At 37.2% G+C, this 15,064-nt stretch overlaps 2 protein-coding genes across 2 annotated transcripts; one reads left to right on the top strand and one right to left on the bottom strand.

The window, feature by feature from the left end:
- Positions 1-2,714: 2,714 nt before the first annotated feature.
- LOC126610937 (uncharacterized) lies at positions 2,715-5,333 on the bottom strand. The gene is made up of 2 exons (XM_050279110.1): positions 5,213-5,333; positions 2,715-3,425 (listed from the first exon to the last, which is right to left on the bottom strand). The coding sequence occupies exons 1-2, from the start codon at positions 5,296-5,298 to the stop codon at positions 2,840-2,842; spliced, it is 672 nt and encodes a 223-aa protein (XP_050135067.1). The 5' UTR covers positions 5,299-5,333; the 3' UTR covers positions 2,715-2,839.
- A 2,864-nt stretch (positions 5,334-8,197) lies between these two features.
- LOC126610925 (uncharacterized) lies at positions 8,198-14,888 on the top strand. Its single transcript, XM_050279088.1, has 15 exons — positions 8,198-8,401; positions 9,014-9,171; positions 9,336-9,396; positions 9,486-10,983; positions 11,094-11,125; positions 11,396-11,528; positions 11,901-11,998; positions 12,303-12,347; positions 12,488-12,593; positions 12,931-13,057; positions 13,205-13,320; positions 13,535-13,611; positions 13,866-14,000; positions 14,174-14,242; positions 14,316-14,888. The coding sequence occupies exons 2-15, from the start codon at positions 9,020-9,022 to the stop codon at positions 14,586-14,588; spliced, it is 2,922 nt and encodes a 973-aa protein (XP_050135045.1). The 5' UTR covers positions 8,198-8,401; positions 9,014-9,019; the 3' UTR covers positions 14,589-14,888.
- The last annotated feature ends 176 nt before the right edge of the window (positions 14,889-15,064 follow it).

Here is a 15,064-nt window from a genome sequence, read left to right as displayed (position 1 = left end):
AGGAACAAGATAACATATATCTATCAGTTCTATGCCTTTTCTTTGTTCATCTGGGTGCATATTTGCGTTAATTTGTGCTTTTTCTGGGGCTATAATTTCGGTACTTTTGCCTTTGTTTCCATCTATAAGCAGAAGAGTGATTTGAAGGCGGAAGGACTTTTGCATAGTTTGGCACGTCGTTGGAGCTCTCTCTACATTTTTCATGATCTTCTGGAAATTGGTAGTGAGAATGGGCCGTCTTAAGTATTGTGTCCAGTGGGGAGGTTTGACCGGGATTTTTGGTGCTCGGTTGTAACATGGCCGGAGGATATATTTAGTCTCGGAGCTATATTTCGGTCCAAGGCGGATACTATGGCTTGAGCAACAGCAACAGACTGACTTCTTTATACGTGCGCTCGATGTACAATTGAATGATTTATATCTTACAAATTCTTTTGGTAATTCTGTACTCCTGGAGGTTTGCTTGAATTTTGTAACTGTGTAAGTCTGAGAATCGAAGTCGGCGGGAGAGGAGAATAGGTTTTTTGTTTTAACGAATTTACAAAAACACCCTAAGTTAACAGATGGTTAACGGGTTTGCGGATTCACCTGAGACCAGCCAGAAAAAAAAACAAATGATTAACAGGTCCAATCGAGAATTTGTATTGAATGCATGGCGTAGCTAGGATTTTCAAATCATGTTTAACTTCAGGTTCAAACCGGAATGTTAACAACCCGATCCATCAATTCTCCTCCCAAATGTTGATTTAAACGGATGAGTTGGGTGCGGTCCGGTTATTGGGTTGGGTTGAAATTGCCACCCCTTCTCGGGTAGGGGATGAATTTTGGCGCGAGAGTTCAGTTAATTAGTTACGGGTGCTTCTATTTGTACCCATTAATATCTCTTCCTACCCAATCCTAGTGTTTTGAAGTTCCTATTTCACCCCTGCAGACAATGCCCGAGTGTTATTGGATAACGACTTCCGTTAATGAGTTTGTTAGAGGCGGTTCACTTCCGTTGATAAGTTTGTTACTTAGAGGCGGTTTTAACTGATCAGTGTAATTAGAGAGAGAGAGAGAGAGAGAGGGAGAGTGTGAGAGTGAGTTAGAGAGAGAGAGAATATATATAGCAGTACGTAGCTAGTTCATTTCTTCATAGTTCTTCATAGCACACTGGCCTTCAACTTTGATTCTCTCTGAATTTCCCAAACCTTCCCAGAAACCCTCTACATCTCTGCCTCTCTCTCTCTCTCTCTCTCTCTCTCTCTCTCTCTCTCTCTCTCATCTTCTTTCGTTCTCCTTGTCGCTTTTCTCTTGTTTCCGTGCTTCTTGCACATCATGGAAGGAACCGCCACTGCGGCCACCGAACTGAGACCTGACTGGCTGATTTACTTTGAGGTGTGGTTTCTCAATCTGCTCGACCGCCTCTGCCAGACTGAAAGAAGTTGGGCCGACGGATATCCACTGGCGTCTCTCAAACAAGATTTCCGCTTCGAGACTGGCTTCGAAATCGATCACCAAGCGCTCGGCTTCGACAACTTGAGAGGATTCATTGCCCGTGGTTACTCGCGCATCTGTACAGTGGAGACGGTGGGCCGTGGAAGGAAACAAAGGCTGATCGTCCGCCCCATCAAGACTCCTATCAAGCACATTTCTCCGGGCACCGAGTTCTTCTGTGTCGTACTTTTTGCTATCGCAGTCGGTGTGGGCGCTTTTTTCATCATCAAAAACATTCTTCCGGCTATGTAGGAGGCCTCTGATGATTGTTTCTTTAATTTCCGCGAGATCTTAGGCTATGCTAGGCTTATTAGGCTAGGCTTGGCTTATTAGGCTAGGCTTGGCTTAGGGTTTGTATTACTTTCCGCGAGGTCAAGAAGGTGCATGCATGGTGAGGAGATATAGTGATTGTATCGGACTTCTTGAGACATTGGTACTTTTTAGAATCTTGATGTATTAATAATCCATTACAATAATAATAAAAGAAGAATTTACGTTTTACTTAGTGGATAATGCTTGTGTCTTCCGTGATGAACCGTCTATTTGTTTAAAGATTTTCAAATTGGATTCTAGAAATAGTTGACAGATTCCTGATCATGATCAGGCAGTAAGAAGTCGAAAGACCGAGCTTTTTTCAGAAAATCCTCAGGAGGACACCGCTAAGCGCGACCAATCCCGTCTTCTTGTACAGGGAGAAGCGAGGAGAGCGTAGCATAAGCCACGGAGGTTGAGCCCTTGCTTGCAACTGACATTTACTTATCAACAGCGGCTCTCCAAGAATGGCATACTCGACGAAACCGAAGACGACCCAGTGTCATTAAACGTCTTGAGGAAGTTTGGGTTTCGAATAATTGTGTTTTTGTTTGGAGGAGATCATCGTATGCTAAGATGTTGAGATCATCGCGATCAGCTTGCGGTAAGTAACCCAAGGAAGAGTGAGGATTAGCAATGTTAATGGGTGTTTCCGTCAATTTCCCTTTATTTATTTTTTCATTTTTTTAAGGAGTGGGTCCCTACATGGGAAGTATGCAAAGGTAGCTTACTTATCTTCTCTTAGGCTGCAGATGTTATTTGCGAAAAATTCTCCAGAAGAATTGATTGAAAATAAACAGTAGATTGACCAATAGTTTTTAGAGAACTTTAACAAAAAGTTCCTGGTATTATTTATTTTTAAAAAAAATCACATTTTTCGTTAAAATAAACAGTATCGAAAACTTTTCTTTAAAGTTCTCTAGTTTTTATTCATTACATTCACACCTACATTATAAGTATACATATAGGGAAGCCCCTAAAACACAGAGGTGGCAAAACGTATAATACATATTAACTATTAATTAAGTAGATCAAAAGGCCATATAACTGATTAAAGAAGCCCGTTCTGCTGATCGGATTCCATGGCCAACTGGTTGTCAACATTCCTGATCACGAAGGGCTCTTTCAATCTGTTAAAGGCATTAGAAAGTGATGCGCTTGCACCAATACTCATGAACAACTCTTTCAATTTGTCAAACACCTGAAGAAGATGTTCAAGGGCTCTCTGATACAATCTTTTCAAAACAACTGCAATTTCACGGTACGGCTTTGTTACTGCAATCACAAGGCAAATGCTCCATGCTGTGATGGTGAACCACCCCAAAGCTGGAACCATGATCAACAATTCTAAGGTTATGGCAAGTGTCCCAGACGATAGGCTAATCTTATCCATGAACTCAGACAAATCTGTATTTTCACGAGCCTGGAGTATCTCGACAGCCAATGAACTGATGTAAACCAAAAAAGCAACAATAAACGCCACAACCGTGACGTATTCCGTGAAAAACAGAGATACTGCGGCTCCAACTCCGTTCCTGAGCTGGACAAACACGGCCAGAATGGTGATGGCAGGGATAATATACTTGTGCAATGCCTTTGAAGAACTTTGACGATAATGTTGCCAACCCCCGCTTGTGCTATATTATAATTATATGGTTAGAAAATTATATTGCGTTATAAGCATTTTCCGTATCATAGTTAACCACTAACATCATGACATGATTCCAACTTAAGTACATATTACCAAGTGTTGAATTTTATTATAAAGAGCTTCGCTGATATTAAAAATAAATATCCTGTATTTCAAATGTGAAACTTTGACAAATAATTTAAAGAATAGAAACAAAGGAAAACTAATGAAAAGGGCTTGAAAACTTTGAGTTTTAATGATAAGGACAAAATAAAAGGTAAAGTGAATAGTACCAGGATTGACTTTTTAGTGTAAAAATGTGGTTTTTCGTTAAAGTGAACAGTACCGGGTGGATATAGTGACAGCTTCACTTGTACACAGATAGATGTAAGTCACTACTATTATTTGATAACATTGACTGAAGAAAGCAAATGCGTTATAAGCATTTTCCTTCTAGGTTTATAGTGACAAACTTTTTAAACGTATCATGGATCATCAATAACATCATCGACATGGTTCCAACTTAAATACATATTACTATGTATTGAATTTTATCATAAAAAACCTCGCTAATATTAAAAATAAAATATCCCGTATTTTAAATGTAAAACTTTGGCAACTAATTTAAAGAAAAGAAACAACCAATAATTAAAAGGAAAACTAATGAAAAGGGTTTGAAAACTTTGAGTTTTAACGATAAGGACAAAATAAAGGGTAAAGTGAATAGTATCAGGATTGATTTTTTAGTGTAAAAATATGATTTTTCGTTAAAATAAAAAGTATCATAAATTTTTCGTTAAAGTTCCTAATAATTAAAAACATATGCCTGCATCGTGGATATAGTGACAACCTCATTTGTACAGAAATAGAGGTAAGTCTATATATTATTATATGGGGAACCTATTAAGTTGCGCTTTGATATTGTGTGCTTGGATACATTGACTGAAGAAAGCAAATGCTAATAATTTGGAACTTTCTACTTATTTTTGTGAAAGGAAGAAAAATTGTACTTATTCTTTATAATTAAACATATCTTTTGTTGGAAAATATTTTGTAAGTTGCGCTTTGATATTGTGTGCTTGGATACATTGACTGAAGAAAGCAAATGCTAATAATTTGGAACTTTCTACTTATTTTTGTGAAAGGAAGAAAAATTGTACTTATTCTTTATAATTAAACATATCTTTTGTTGGAAAATATTTTGTAATCTTACTTTTCAAGCCCATCTTAGACAAAAAAACGTATGAGTGAAATCTCTTGTTACACATACGTACTCTGCCACACATCTAAGATATGGGGTTTACAAAGTATAAGTGATGCATGATCTTATCTATCTTTTTTAGAGTAACGTGTTTTTATCACGAAGTTTATAATTAAAATTGTTTATTTTCTTAATTATCATTTAAGGATCATTTCTAAAAAAGAAAAATGGAGATTGTTTCTAATCAATTTATATGCATCTTTTTAAGATTTTCGATTTGATTGATGTTTTGTAAAGATAATCATTATATCATAATTAAAAAAAGTGAATTGTTTCGATTTTGAAGTTTCTACAGTGATAAATATGCTAGTTGCAAATATATTCCTAATAGGGAGATAATATTTGCAAGCATTTTTGTAATCAAGATAGTAGCAGATCTCTGAAAAGTTCATGGCGACAAAGGGTAGTTTTTCTGCAACAACAACATCTACAAGGGTGATATTGGGCAAAAATACTTGTTTAACATAGTAGTTTAAAGTATATATATAAGAGCAGCTAAGCAATAATAAGCCAGATGTATAGGATGTACTTACTTTTGATGAGATGAAGATGAAGATGAAGGGGTACTACTGCTCACAGTCACAGGAAGGTTGCCACCTGCTTGAATCATCGTATTCATAAAAGATCTTTCCCCAGAAAGCGATTCTTTTTTTCTTTTTTTGGAAACTCCACAGAAAGCAATTCAGGTAAGAAGCTATTTATAGCACGGCAACTGAAAATTGTTCAGACAAATGTAATGGAGTGGGGCCCACTCTGATTCAGAAAATTTCTTGTCAGAAGTCGTTTGCCCTCTTGCTCGGCAAAAACTCCCCTTCTTGCATTCCTGCAATCAAATTATCAGTCCCTTTCTTGTCAGAAATTTTTTCTGATACATCACGAGCTTTTATATAAGTAATAGAAAATTTTATTTTTTAAGCTATTAACTTTTTAACACATATATCTTACTATTTACATAATAATATATGATGTAACACTCTATGTTTCGGCTATACTGAAACATTTCTCCTTTCTTTCATTCTTGCATGAAAGTCTCTTTCTTGCATTCTTGCATGAAAGTCAAATTACTCAGTCAAATTACCATCTCTTTCTTGCATGAAAGCCCCTTAATAACCATGTCTTTCTTGAAGTGGTAGAAAATTTTAATTTTTAAGCCATTAAATTTTTAACACATATACCTTACTATTTGCATAATGACATATAATGTAACACTCCGTGTTTCGGTTATACTGAAACATCTCTCCTTTCTTTCATTCTTGCATGAAAGTCTCTTTCTTTAATTCTTGCATGAAAGTCAAATTACTCAGTCAAATAACCATCTCTTTGTTGCATGAAAGCGCCTTAATAACCATCTCTTTCTTGCAATCAAATTACTCAGTCAAATAACCACTTGCAGCCAAATAACCACCAAATGGTCAAAAAGACCACCAAAATATATTAAGGTAAGAAGCCGCATCGTAACTGCGAATTGCACAAAAATATATTCAGGTAAGCAGCGTTTATGCATAGCAAGGCAAAAAAAAAAAAGAAAAAAAAGAAAAAAAAATTACTGGGCATTTAAGAAGCTAGATAGAATGTACTTACGCATGATTAGATGAAGACGAAGATGAAGGGGTAATACTGCTCACTGTCACAGAAAGGTTTCCAGCTGCTTCAATCATCATATTCGTATTGTTGTACATGCCAAACCCCTTTCTCCACAAAATTATATTCAGGTAAGAAGCGTTTATACATGGCAAGTGACAAGAATAATAAAATTACTGGGCATCTTTTTTTTCCTTTTTTTTTTTTTTTGATCATTACCGTGCGTGCATCTCACTTAATACTACGATTTAGTGATATTCTTTTTCACTTGTAAGTGAGAGGTCTTAGGTCCAATTATCACCAAAGACGAATTTAAACCATATTATTGCTAGCCCATTATGAGACTAAATTAACCTTCTCTGTAATATCGTTTGATTAAAAAAAAAAAAAAAAGCTAGAAAGGATGTACTTGCCTATGGAGTGGGGCCCATTGTGTTTTTATAATTTCTTTTGGGGCCCACTGTGTTTTTATAATTTCTTTTTAAATTATTTAATTCTTAGTTTAACATTTTTTATTGCATGAAGTGAGGGGGCATAAAGGTATAAGGATAGCACAAACTTGCCTATGTCACAAATTCACAACCATTACTTTCATTTTTTGTGGCATGAGGTGCCTGATGGAGTTACAGGTTCTATTTGTACCAATTAAATCTCTCTTCCTACCCAATCCCAATATATTTTCAAATTCCTATTTTACCCCTGCAGACAAAAGCCGAGTGTTAATGGATATATAGCGACTTCCGTTGATAAGTTTGTTAGAGGCGGTTTTAACCGATCAGTGTAATGAGAGAGAGAGAGAGAGAGAGAGAGAGTTAGAGATCCGGACACGCCAGCTTAAGAGCTTAAGAGGTGGTTTTGAATTAATATTTATGTGGCAAAGTATGGTATGTGCAAATTTAAGAAAAAAAAATATTTTTCTTAACGGGTCATAAAGAGTCGAGTCACTTTACCCAAGGTGTGACACGACACGATCCATTAAAATAACATGTGTTACACGAAAACGACACGAATACGACAAACACGACCCGTTTGCCAGGCCTAAGCACAACCGTTAAAATGACCGAACTATCCTTACAATATGACTAAAATATCATTAATGAGTGATAATATAAGTAATTTTCATATTAACTAATAAATACTTTAAACTCTAATAACGTGTTTACTTATCTCAAAATTTCAATCGATGCTCACACGATATCAAGAATTTGACTACTAAAGAAATGAATTGAGTTCTTGGGTAGGGGAGTAGCATTCTAGTTGCTCGAGAAAAAAGATTTTTTTGAGATGATTCTCTATCACAGTTTCTTCAGTTTTTTCCTCATGTTGTTCAAAATCATTGATTAATTACTATGACCATCGAGAAACATTTTTATTAATTTTTTTATTCTAATAGATATTTTTGATCATTTTATTGTAGGAAACAGTTCTACTTGTATCAAATAATAATTTTAAAATTTTAATTCGATCTTCTGAATCAATTCTTACTTGTCGTGTTTTGTAACTAAAAAAGGTCTCTTAAAATTTACATTGTTGTGTGTCATTTCGAGTTCATTTTTTTTGCTCATTGTACGCTTACGCTATTTTTAAAACTTCAAATTTGCTTAATTTTAACCAATAATAATTTATTTAAAACATGAACTTTTAATAGTTTGATTCAGACAATAGTAAAAAAAATTAATTTGAAGTTAATATTTAGACCCTTTTCGATAGACTCTAAATTTTGACTCGCCCAATTGTCCTTAATTTATTGGAAGGTCGATTACCCAAGGAAAATTGTCCGTCTCTTTGCAATCAAGTTCACAACCCCCTCCGTTTCCTCTTTTTCTTAGCATCTAACTATTTAACCCACTAACATTTGTCGGTCTCTTTGTGAAGATGCATACAAATAATCGAGGGGCATTAATGTCATTACAAGGATGGTCAAACACAAGGGAGCCCCGAGCTTGATTGGAAGCCTCTCAGTCTGCGCGCCATTGCATTTCCTTCTCCTCCTATTTCTCTGCTCTGTCTCTCTCTCGCATCCTAATACAAGAATCCAATAATCCATCCACACTAACAATTCTCCACCATTTTTCTTATCTTCCCAAAATCATGGGGTCTCTCAAGTTCCTTTCAGATTAGCTCCACCATTTTTCCATCAGGTTTTTATATCTATACATTTTTATATATGATTATATTTCTTTCTGCGCATGAATTTATTGGGAATCTCAAGAAAAAAATGGATCAAATCAGCTGATCAAGTGTTTGATGTGAAAATTTGATGTAAAATGTTCTGTGGTCGTTAATGTACACATGCATGCTGTTTGATGAATTTGGTTTTCTGGGTTATTGTTGCTTGAATTTTTGAAATTTTACTTGAATACTATGTAACCTGGAATTATAGATTTGAGTTTTCTTGGAAAAAATCATATTTTTATTTTTGTTGTTTGTAATATTTTATTGTAAAATCAAACAATTTGAAGTGAATATTTCTCCTTTCAGTCCCTTGCAAAGCAAGGTAAGCCTCCGTACAATAGACGTTAACTCTACCCTCGCAAAGCGGGGAGCCTAGTTGGCTTGGATCGCTCTTTTTACTCTGTAATTTGATGAAATAAGTTTTCTGTGTTTACATTGTTTAAATTTTACTTGTAATTGAAAATTGTGGAACTTAAATTGTAGAACCTGGGTTTTGTTGGTACAAGATCGTTTATTTATGTTTATGTTTTTGTGTGCCTGATATCTTGCTAAAGATCAAAACTTTGAATTCCTTGCAGGAAGAGATGAATACAATTTCATTGCCTGAAATGGCAGTTGGGGTTATTCACCGCTGCCCCATTGCATCTTCAGGTCCACATTGCAAGTATGATAGGAGTTTATGCCGCCTGGGGCGGCTGCGCCCTCTTGTCTTCAGAACTAATTCGAATAGAGAAAAGTGCGCAATTTCTCTCCACTGATGCTCCTGTGAATTTGTAATTTCATTCCTGTATTGTTTGTTGACATTTTACTATGTTTCCTTCTTTTACGTGTGGCGGAAACTGTTGCAAGTTATGTGAAGGTTGCGTTTTCAATATCATGACCAAAATGAAATTCGTGCAGGAACCTTTTCTGCACGCCGCATTGGTTATGTAAATCAAGAACAAGTATTTTTTCAAGCATGGTAATGTCTCTTCATGTTAAAGGAAGGATGCATTTCTCCTCATAGTATTCACGGTTTTTGCGACTCATGGCTTCTGATTTTTATGACAGGATGATTCCAATGACACTTTTAGCGAAGTGGTTGATACTTCAGGAAGTAGTGAAGTGTTGAATATAGAAGAAGATGAATTAATGACAACTAGAAAAGGTCTTTTGGAGGCCCAAGCTAAACAAGAAGCCACTGAGAAAGAGAGAGATCAATTGCTTGAAGAGTTGGCCTGTTCCGAGGGAAAAGAACGGGAATATGTTGCTAGCATATTGCACGACAAGGAATTGGCTATTGCAGGACTTGAGGCAGCCAAGTCACGGTTCCATCAGAAGCTGCAGGAATCTGTTGAAGAGAAGTTCAGCTTAGAATCTAAGTTAGTTCTTGCAAAACAGGATGCGGTCGAACTTGCAGTACAAGTAGAAAAGTTAGCGGAAATTGCTTTCCAGCAGGCCACATCTCACATTCTAGAAGATGCCCAGATGAGGGTTTCGGCGGCAGAAACTACAGCTGCTGAAGCAGCTTATCAGATCGAAAAACAAATTAAGGAGGTGACAGAAGGTAGTATATTGTCAATTGTGGAACAGTCAAAACTTGCAATAGAGAAGGCACTGGATGTGGCGGAAAAAGCTGGTGAGCATGCATCAAAAGCAGTATTAGAATATACTGAAGGTATGAGTCCACTGGATGAGCTTGCTTCCCTCCAGTCAAAAAATATGATGTTACAGGGTGCCATAAATGATTTAGAATCTCAGTCGTTGCTTACAAGAAGTGACATTGATAGGTTGAAGTTGGAGTTGGAAAAGGCCCATGCACATGCAAATGCGTTTGAGCTCCGAGCTAACGACGCTGAGAAATCATTGCTTGAATTTCAGGAATCAAGCAGGAAAAATACTCTCCAGAAAGAGGAGGAGATTATGTCTTTGTTGGAGAAAATGAAGAAAGATTCATCAGAAAGAAAGAAGTCTTCTTCCAAGGCTTTCAAGGCTGAGTTGCAAAGCATTATGGATGCTATTGGTGCTGCCAAAGAAATGGCAAGTGCGAAAGATGACGCATACTTGAGAAGATGTGAAGCACTGCAAAGATCATTGAAGGCATCTGAAGCTACTACAAAGATGTGGAGACAGAGAGGAGAAATGGCAGAATCATTGTTGTTGAAGGAAAGACTGCTGGGTGAGGGGGATGAAGATTCCATTTATGTTGTTAATGGTGGACGGATAGATCTTTTAACAGATGATGATTCACTGAAATGGAAACTTTTAAGTGATGGCCCTCGCCGAGAGATACCTCAATGGATGGCTAGGAAAATTCGTACTATCCGTCCCAGGTTCCCACCAAGAAAGATCGATGTAGCTGAAGCCTCCAGTTCAAAGTTCAGATCTTTGAACTTGCCCAAACCAGATGAAGTATGGTCTATAGCTCAGGAAAAGCCAAAGGAGGGCGATACCCTTATTGAGCATGTGCGTGAGAAAGAAACAATAGAAAAGAAACGAAAAGCTCTGGAGCATGTTCTTGAGAGGAAGACCATACAATGGCAGAGCACCGAGGAACAAACAAATTTAGGTTAGTTTTCTTGTATTCGTAAAATTGCTAATGTTACCGAGAAAACATATGTCCCAATTCCCAAACAAGGCCTGTACCTGACTTGAAATTGTGCATTGACTTCAATGCAGAGCCAGGAACTGGAACCGGACGTGAAATCGTGGTATGTATTTTCATACCCGTTGGTTGAATCTTGAAATACCAATATGTCATCCCAATTGTAGTGAAGATTGGTTATGCAAGACTAGATTTTCAAGTTTTTCCCCCAAAGGTCTTCAAGTTTACTTTGATCAAAATGTGCCTGCTCTCTCTCTCTCTCTCTCTCTCTCTCTCTCTCTCTCCCTCCCTCCCTATATTTGATTGTTTTACACGGGATAAAGATGCAATTCCTAGATTGTTTCTTCTACCGACTGTTATTCTATTGCTTTTGAAGTTTCAAGGCTTCAATTGGGAAAGCTGGAGAAGGCAGTGGTACCTGGACTTAGCTCCTAAAGCTGCTGATTTATCAAAAATTGGGGTAACGGCAGTGTGGTTCCCACCACCAACAGAATCTGTTGCTCCTCAAGGTTCATCTCTTCCTCGTCCACTTTGTTTTTTTTTTATCTGTCTTGTTATCGAATTTAAATATAGCAAGATTAATGCCTTTTTTAGATATTCCTGTGCATGCATATAATCATTCTGGATGGCAATGATACCGTTTAGGTGTTATTAACAATGTTGCACTCCTAACAACTTATCTTGTCTGAAGTACATTTCTTTTGTTTATGTTCTTAATATTTGTGTAGTGTTAACATGCCCCCTGCATGTGTGTGTTTAACTGTAGAAATATACTTAGGACCTGCATTAGTATATTTGATAGCATTAAAACATGATTTGATGAAGTTTGCGGCTCTTCAATAATTGTACAGAATTTGTAACCAATATGAAATGGCCTGCAGGTTATATGCCTTCTGACCTGTACAATTTGAACTCATCGTATGGTACCGTGGATGAACTTAAACACTGCATTCAGGAAATGCATTCCCACAATCTTCTGGTATGTATAATCTTAGGCATCGAAGGTCAATTCTTGAACTATTTAATGGGTTTTTTGTTTGATAAGAGGTTTCCTTTATTATTCTTTTGTTCTCTTTGTTCAAAAAAGTAAAAGTTGTTAAGAAAGTGAATTTGGCTCATCATAGGCTCAAAACAGAAATCGTTTTTGGATAATCAAATCATGGGGCCAAGTGAGAATGATGCAGTGGATATGTATAGGAATATTATCTGCTTTAATTTTTTTTCTGTTTGATTATCACGTGAATAGTCGTGTTGGATAAGTAACGTATTTTTCCTGTGAGCAGGCCCTGGGAGATGTTGTCCTAAATCATAGATGTGCACATAAACAGGTAAACACTTGATTTACTGTTCCTGTTTCGAAACTTTAGGGTATTTTATGACATTAGATCATTATTTTCATGTTGCATGCTCGGTTGGTCATATGTGTTGTCACTCCTCTTGGTAAAACTCACATTCTTGCCGATTTCAGAGTCCAAATGGCATTTGGAACATTTTTGGTGGGAAGCTTGCTTGGGGGCCTGAAGCAATTGTTTGTGATGATCCAAATTTTCAGGGCCAAGGAAATCCTTCAAGTGGTACTTTATTTTTTCTTTGATTGTTGTGTAAATTTTATGATCCTTGGAAGGGTTCATCGTTTTGATTGTTTTAGAATCCCTTCCAATCGACTTTATGATTAAGATGGAAAGGGTGAGAGTCTATGAGACATAATCTACGCTTCACTTCTGGTCTTGATTGTTTGGTTTAGTTTACCTAAAACAGTTCAGACCTGAACAAGACATGCTATTTACCACCCCACATCAGTGTGGGAATGTTGGGATAACCTCATGAAGTTTACAAGTATATGCATGTCCTAGAGGCTGCTGAAATTTTAAGCTTACCCGTGTACTCATCTGCTGTTAATGCTGTGCGTAGGGGATATATTCCATGCAGCACCCAATATTGATCATTCGAAGGACTTCGTAAGAAATGACATAAAGGAGTTGCTAAATTGGCTTCGAAGTGATATTGGTTTTGATGGATGGCGACTTGACTTTGTAAGGTGAAAGTGCTTTCTTTTGGGGGGGGGGGGGCGAAGGTTCAAGGTCTTTTCTTAGTTTGACCCAAAGTGCAGATGTCTGAACTCTTTAGAAATTTCTTTCTCCTTTTAATCCATAGCATGCGATTAACTCCTTTTGTGTTGTTCCAGAGGCTTTTCGGGTACCTATGTAAAAGAATATATTGAAGCTTCGGTTCCTGCGTTTGCTATTGGAGAATATTGGGACAGCTTGGATTATGAAAATGGAAACTTGTGTTACAATCAAGGTATGAACTTGTGAACCCTAGATTGAATTTACAACGTTGAACAAGAAGATAGAAGAGTAACAAAGAAGATAACCACAATATTGTTACTGCGAGATACAATTATATGCCTCCTTAACTTAGTAAAACTCCTTTGTGGCCAGAAGCAACGATGTGATTACTGTTTTTCTTAGCATGGTGAACTTAACGAAAAAAATTAACTTTTCTGGTTCTGTAGATGCTCACCGGCAACGAATTGTTAATTGGATCAATGCCACAGGCGGTACTTCCTCTGCATTTGATGTCACTACAAAGGTACTTGCTAGACTGCATCTGCTACATCCTATATTAGTTTGACCCACAGAAACAAGGCTAAGAACATTGTCACTCGGGCCACGGGGAAAATTTGAAAAGTAATGTGACAATTGATATGGTTTTGCTTGTCAAACCTTTGTTATCTTTTTATAAATAAAAACGAAAGTTATATCTGATAATTTACCTAATGGTGAAATTTATGTTATGCGGCTGCATATTTTAGCCCAATGCATACTTAGTATTGCATTTTTCAGGGAATACTCCACTCCGCTCTTCATAACCAATACTGGAGGTTAATAGATCCTCAAGGTAAACCAACTGGAGTTCTGGGATGGTGGCCCTCTCGTGCTGTCACGTTTTTGGAGAACCACGACACAGGATCAACACAGGTCCCTCTTCCCTTTTCTCTCGCACACACGCATGCACACGCACGCACACGAGCACTGAACCCAAATATCCCCTTATTCGATGTCATGGTGCCATTAACGAAGCACAAGAAGCCAATTACTGGTTTTTAAGTGCTAGACACCTAATGTAGGAACTTTCTTTCATTTTATTTCAGGGCCATTGGCCGTTTCCACGAGATAAGCTTACGCAGGGATACGCATACATCCTGACGCATCCTGGAACAGTGAGTTCTTAATCCCTTAGTTGCCATTACAAATGGCTGCTATTTAACTTTGCAATCTTTACCTCTGTTGCAGCCTGTCATTTTCTATGACCATTTATACGACTTTGGTCTCCATGACATCCTAACCGAGCTAATAGACGCTCGGAGAAGGGCCGGGATCCATTGCCGGAGCTCAGTGAAGATATACCACGCGAACAATGAAGGTTACGTTGCACAGATAGGTGATACACTGGTAATGAAGCTTGGAGATTTCGATTGGAATCCGTCGAAGGAAAACCATTTGGAAGGGAGCTGGCAGACGTTTGTTGACAAAGGATCGGATTATAAATTGTGGGTACGACAATAGTCCGATTCAAATGGATACATATATACTTGTAAAACCTGGGATTAATTTATAATTGTAACTCCTTGGCACCAGAAATAAGTGCAAAATAGATGGGTGTGTAAATCAGTTCACCCACATTTGCCTCTGTTTACGCGGTGATGTTTGTGGATTTGTGTTCGTGGGGGAGTTCTTAGGTTTGGATTGTTAACCGTATGATGAAATGATATCACATCGTCATTTACATTTGTGGTCGTGGGGGAATTCTTAGGTTTGGATTGTTTAACTGCATGATGAAATGATGTTACATCGTTATTTACTTTTCATTTAGACTCACAAACATTTCAAACATGTATAAAACATACGAAGCAATATGAACGACATGCAGATAGTCAATAATGTGTTGATATACTTGTCCGACATCCAATCGCTCTCCTTCCTGTGAGCATGAGATAGCAGCGAAACTGATTATTTTAGAAAAATAATAATAAAAAAAATAC

Source organism: Malus sylvestris, chromosome 17 (assembly GCF_916048215.2).
Source record: "Malus sylvestris chromosome 17, drMalSylv7.2, whole genome shotgun sequence".
Lineage (NCBI taxonomy): Eukaryota > Viridiplantae > Streptophyta > Magnoliopsida > Rosales > Rosaceae > Malus > Malus sylvestris.
This window is presented reverse-complemented; position numbering and strand designations above follow the sequence as displayed.